The sequence below is a fragment of the Adiantum capillus-veneris genome, chromosome 1, assembly GCF_014529385.1.
Source record: "Adiantum capillus-veneris isolate H3 chromosome 1, ASM1452938v2, whole genome shotgun sequence".
Taxonomy (NCBI): Eukaryota; Viridiplantae; Streptophyta; class Polypodiopsida; order Polypodiales; family Pteridaceae; genus Adiantum; species Adiantum capillus-veneris.
In genome coordinates, this window is record NC_140931.1 from 147,518,858 (window position 1) to 147,525,056 (window position 6,199).

At 43.8% G+C, this 6,199-nt stretch overlaps 1 protein-coding gene across 1 annotated transcript; it reads right to left on the reverse strand.

Annotated features, from left to right (window-relative positions):
• Positions 1–5,797, reverse strand: LOC147465763 (uncharacterized). The gene is made up of 5 exons (XM_086512406.1): positions 5,651–5,797; positions 4,822–4,886; positions 4,474–4,546; positions 135–165; positions 1–56 (listed from the first exon to the last, which is right to left on the reverse strand). The coding sequence occupies exons 1-5, from the start codon at positions 5,795–5,797 to the stop codon at positions 1–3; spliced, it is 372 nt and encodes a 123-aa protein (XP_086368532.1).
• Between the last annotated feature and the right edge of the window lie 402 nt (positions 5,798–6,199).

The following is a 6,199-nucleotide window of genomic DNA, read 5'->3' on the forward strand; positions in this document are numbered from 1 at the left end:
TTAGGTTGTATCGCTGGTTGCGTTTCCTTTGCGTTGTTCGTGTATTGCTTGAAGAGTTGCACAGTAAAATGAGTGATTGATTTGCATGTGTATACACAGGCAGATGCAAGATCAAAGAAGCGTGCAAAATGTATCGTGTTGTGATCCATTGTTTGATTCAGTTTCCTGCACGTAAAAAAATTTATTTTGATGACCTCTTGCAGTATTTCTGAAGCATAAGATCTGACAAACGTTTAAACACAAATGAATGAAGTGAAAAAGGGAAGAGCAATAAATTTACAAAAGGTGGATCAAAGTGAGTAGGAGTGATAGGGAAGGTGTCTCAGCAATGCAACATATTGAACATGAGAAGTCCACAGAAGAGAAGACAAGCAGTTAAACAAAAATTACTGCTTTATATAGAAGGCAGTTATTACAAGGCGATTTCATCTGTTTAATAGAAAGAGGAATTGATACTGAAGAGGGCATAGGAAACATTCACGGCTAGAAGTTCAAAAATCTAGATGGTGTGAACATCTCTGGCGTAGGTAGCTCTAGTAAATGTAGCCGAGTTCGCTCAGTGACGCGTGATAGCATCACGTATAGAAGGCAAGGGGTGAAAACTTCTTTTACAATGAGCAAGACGTTGGAGTTGATTGTTGCGCCTTGGGACTTGTGTCCAGTCATAGAGTAGGCGAGAGCTAGTGGGAATGTGGATTTATGGTACCAGTGCCCATTGAATGTCCGTCTGCTATGCTTTGACCGTCGAAGTGTAAGTTCCTGTTTGGATGTGTTGAGTGTGACTTTGATTGCTTTGACGCCTCCTTCTTCATCTTGGAGGATTTCGTCTACGCGACATAGTGATCCATTGGCTGCTCCAATTGTTAAGTTTATGTTCTCTGTTATCAGTGCATTTGCTCCTTCTGCTATTCTGTCAATTGCGTGGAAGTCGGGATCTTCAAGCCATGCTTGGAGCTCAGGGATGTTGTGTGCATTTGAGGCTGATTTGGATGATGTGACTATGCCGATGGAAGCGTTCCAAGAGAAGGTTATTATAATATCGAGCGTCACTCTTGTGTGTGCAAATGATTGTCGTATTCCTATCCATGTGTTGCTCTATTTGATCCTGCGTTATGATGCGGTCACCGAGCGCATCGTGGATCTCTTTCTTTGTGGGGAGCCTGACTCTTATTGTATTGAGGAACTCTATGAAAGAGATATATTTTGCATGGTGCACTGAGCAAGACATAATGTACGTAGTAGCAGTGGACCAATAAGTGGAGCTTGTGATGTGGTATGAGTAGCAATGATCACTTTGATGCCTGCATACCGGCGGCAATTGTGCCAAATCACCAAACAAGAAGAGCTTTTTATCTTTGAATGGGTCTAGCAGTGTGCCGTTGGTGACATTCACAATTTGTCATACTATGAGATCAAAAGTTTGCTTTGTCAACATAGAAATCTCGTCTATGATAATCGTGTCTGCTTCTTTGATGTTGATGTATCTGTCATCAGTTTCGGAGATTGACAGGGGATAATGTTGTGTGTGCACTGGTATCTTGAATTGGTAATGGACAGTTGTTGCGATGCTGCTTAACCTTGTGGCCGCTGCACCAGTCGAAGCAGCGAGTGTGACAATTTTCCCTTGCATTATGAGTTGGCTTGTGATATATCTTATGAGGAAGCTTTTGCCACTGCCAGGAGTGCCTGTGATCACATGCAGACCACCCTTTGCTGCTGTGAGCTTCTTGTAGATCTCTGCTTGTTCAGATGTCAGTGACGCGTTCTGGACGTTTTGAAGCTCGTTTAGAAGGGCAGAGATACGAGAAGTCGTGTCCTGTTGCTCATAGTCTATTTGCACATCTGGAGATTGAAATGAGGTAGCCTTTGTTGAGGATGTCTTCTGTAGTATCATGTTGTGAAATTGGTGTGTTTAATCTGTCGTGAGCATATTTCGTTGTGTATACTCTGTGATGTACATCTCAAGGTCCTCATCTGTCAGTATCAAATTTCTAAGTTTGCACTCAAGATAGTATGACCTGGACGTGTTCTCCGGTGAGAGCAGTTGGGATTCGTTTCTGAAGGTGATGCTCTTTAGCAACACGTTGTAAAAGAAAGCCTCCGGATGATGCCCTGAGTGGAAGTATGTGAAACGGACCAGTCGATGTTGCCGCTCCAGCGATTGGCCGTAGGCGTTCGCCTCTGAAATACTTTTTTCCCTTTTTTTCCCTTTGTCACTGTGTAATTCTTGTGGAAGTCGTAGAACGTAAGATTCTCCAGACTTTGTGGTCGTGCGCAATACAGATTGACAGGGTGCAACACGACATCATTGTTGTGAGAAATGATTCGTTGTCGTAGTGCCGGGGGTAATGAGTCGACGTATTGGACGGTGTCACTCTTTGAAATGATTGGGATTTGCAAACAATTTAATGCCACTTCTGTTGCTGAGATAGGCTTCGACAGTAAAGAGGCTGAGATCAGCTTCAATTTCACAGTGTCAAGGCCACCTAGGCCTAAGTGCTCTGCATCTTCTGAGCGGATGTTGAGATGGCCCATTGGTTCAGTTTTGAGTGCATACTTCAGGAGGTAATAGGACAATGATGAATTGGTGACCCGTTGTATATTCATATGTGCACCCCATAGCAGAAGCAGTGTAGAACGGTACGACATTTCTGTCTTCATGCCGGGGCCTGAAGTATTGCCATCTGTGATTTTGTTCGTTGAAGACTGGGTTTGGATTTGGCTGCGCATGAAATGGAAAACCGTGTTTACATACTCCATCTCTTTGACCGTGGTAACAACTTGTACGACACTTGTGAAGTTGTTTCCTGAGCACGAGTTGTCGGAGGCGGCTCACTTCTGGCAAAACCACAGTGCTAGTTTCTGGCGGGATGTATGCAGTTATCTCAGTAGATAGTTGCTCTTTGTCTTCTTCATGCATCCACAGTATGACATGAGAATGCAATGATCCTCTATTTTGGACCTCATATCTAACCAAGTGGTGTTGCACACGGCCCAACACACCTTTCGCAAGTATATATTTGGACATAAGCATTTGGAATTTAGTGTGGAAGGTGCCGCATTTGATCGGGCAGTCTGTCCAAGTGAAGGAGGCGTTTAAATGACGTGCAATTAGCTCGATCGTGTCAATCTCAGGCCATCTTGTGTCTGTGACCTCATCGGCAGTGAAAGTCAAGAAGAAATCAGGCATTCCCCATTCGTCCACCATTGCTATCAAGTCCTTTAGGTTCTTGCAGTGGCACGAGCAAGAGCCTAGCATGCTAGAAGGGGTGTTGTACCGAAGCACATGTCTCACAGTATCCTCGTCAGTTGTTGTACGATTGGCCTTCTTGTAGTTTTCAATGTCCCTTTGCAACAAGCTCGTGTGTGTATTGTTAGCCAACATAAGAGCCTGCTTTAGTTGGTACATTATGAGCAGGTATGGCTTGTACAGGGTGTAAACGGAGAACAAAGTCGATGCACGTATCTTTACATATATACTGAAGTTGATTTTACCATCATATTGACCTTTCCCGAAAGGAAACAGGAATGGAAAAGCTGCCGTTTCTATTGTGATGTCGTTCATCACGGAGCTTGATGCGGCAGGCATGCCGTTGGGCTTGAAAGTAACTGTTCTCTCAAGCAATTCTTGACGGCCACGGAGCTGCAGAGAAGCAAATTCGTAAGTATCGCTAGCGGTGAATGCTCTTCTCCTGGTTGGTTCAACGATGTTTTCGATGATACCAAACATCAAACTCGTGTCAAGCTGCGCCATCAGTGCAAACGGTGCGTTGTCTTGTTGGTGTTGAATGATCTTGCTCACACTATCTTGACTTAGTATGCAGAGGCCAAGCTTCTTATTCGGTCGTTCAGCCATCGACATGTACTTCTGTAGTACAAAGTTGTTCTCAAGATTGAATGCAAGTATGTCTGCCACTTGTGATGTAGCTAGGTCTTGCTCTGTGAAGGTTGTTCTATGCTCTTTACTCCATGATAGTAGAGGGTTATCTAATATTGAACGTCTGTCTAGTGTACTTGAGTTCTCACAAGCGGAGCACTGCACCTATTGTGTTTCTATTTGTGTAGCCTCTAAGCTAGATACCAGTAGACTACTAGCAAACATTGCAACCGATGTCTCGTCTGGAGCTCGAGTACAATGAAAAGAGGCACTTCTTTGGATGAAAACTACACCACAAATAAAGCATATGCTTAAAGGTCTGAATGTCGTTGCTATTTCTGAACTCCATAGGTGTACTAAATTGACTATATCAATCCATGATTGTGAGCATGGTAGAAATCTAGCCTTCTTCTTGATTGAAGTGCGATGTCTCGCTTTCGATCTGCTGAGGTGTGTCCTATGCTTTCGGTGATGGTCCATTGAAGGCTTCAGTCGGACTCAATCTTAATGGTTCAATACGATCAGATCCTTGTGATATTTAGTTTGTAGTCACGGCTAAGCAACGGATAGTTCAAGCGCTTGAAACAACTATGTACATGGTGCTGGATTGCACTGTTGTGGGGTTTCGGACTGAGAAGAGGCAAGCGGTAGCTGATTTCTTGAATGTCCCTTGCAAAGAATAAGTACGAAGCGTTAGAAAAGTAATAGCACAATGTTTAAGGTTCTGAGAGTAATCTCATTATTTGTATGTGTTCTTTATCTCTTATGTTATAGAAAAAAAAGAAAACGTGCAGGTGTCCCTACACGGGGGAGTTTGCACAGTCCTCCCCAATTTTTATAATACGAGGGAACGTGCCATTCCCACGGCAGCATGCAATTTTCGGTGTGTTCCTTTTTACTGTGTCCTCAGCGTTCAAGATTAAAATGTGGCACTCTGTATTCACCGCACGTTGGAATATGTCGCCGTTGCAAATGTAGAGGAGTTGTGTCCAAGTTTCTCTTGATCTGTCTGCAATGAAACACGGTAGAATTAGGCCATAAGTAGTTGCGCCTGCAGAAACGAGCTGAGTAAGGTAGTTGAAGGTGGACATACACACATAGCTGCTATAATTGCTAGTGAGACCCCTTTATCCTCAACAAGGGCACCCCCTACCCGTGCATAATAACTCTCCCCTCCTAGACGTTGCACAAGGTGGACATGGTCTCAAAACATCAAATTTGTTATCCATGCAAGATGCACTAGCAAGTAATGAAGATCTACAGGAAAATTGGCAGCATTGTGAAACGAGGAATCACCAAGCAAACAATTAGAGTTGATAAGAGGGATTTGCTAGTAGTGTTGTGCGTTGTGACTAGCCTTGTTCTGATAACGCCATCTGTGTACTCCATGGCCCTCAGGGTCCTCCAACTACTCTTACCGACAACATGCAGTAGATCGTATTGCACCAACGCTACTACCACACCCTGCATCATCGCCACAAACCCTGGAGCATTGAGTTTTAGGGCACCACGGTTCTGTCTAGTGGGTATAGTGGGCCAAGGTGGACTCAGCAAAGAGACGCTCTTGGATCCCATTTTAGAAGAGCTGCAAAAATCGCAATGTGCATTCAATCATGTGGCACATGTAGAATTTGTGAATGAAAGCCCTGATAGTATGGGGATCAGAGAGACGCAATCATCCATGTTGTGGCAATTAGGAGGTCAAGCCACATACTTCCAAAGTGTGCTGGCGGGGAAAGGAAAATTGAAAAAAAGGCTGGAAACTCTACAAACATCAGGAGCATCTGTATGCATCGCCATCGACAATGTCTGGAGAGCACAAGACTTGGAAGATCTGCTTCCTGCAAGATTTGCAACTCTTCTGCCATCACTCCATATTTGCATCATAATCACATCATGAGTGACGAGTACAGTGGACATGCTGAGTTCTCACTGGGGGGAAATCCTCAGGTTCTGACATTCAAGCACCATATCTGCAGAGCCACGTACAATCAAAAAAGAGGCGATTCCCCTCTGACTGCATCGTATCAATAGAGGTATTTTCCATGTACGTGGCAACTAGATCAACAAACATCTTGCATTTGATATATGATGATTGCCTCATACAAACAAATTACCCATAGCTACTGAGAAAATCGATCTCGCAAATACATAGCAGCACACTGGGAGTTCATGTTAAGGCCGAGCAGAGTCACCCACGAGCATAAGTGAAGTGGTGTGACTTAACTTTCCACATTTGAGCAACAGAGACCAACATTAAATCTCAGAAAAGAAACACACATACATACTTTGGAACTTGCATACATATACGTTATTGTATGC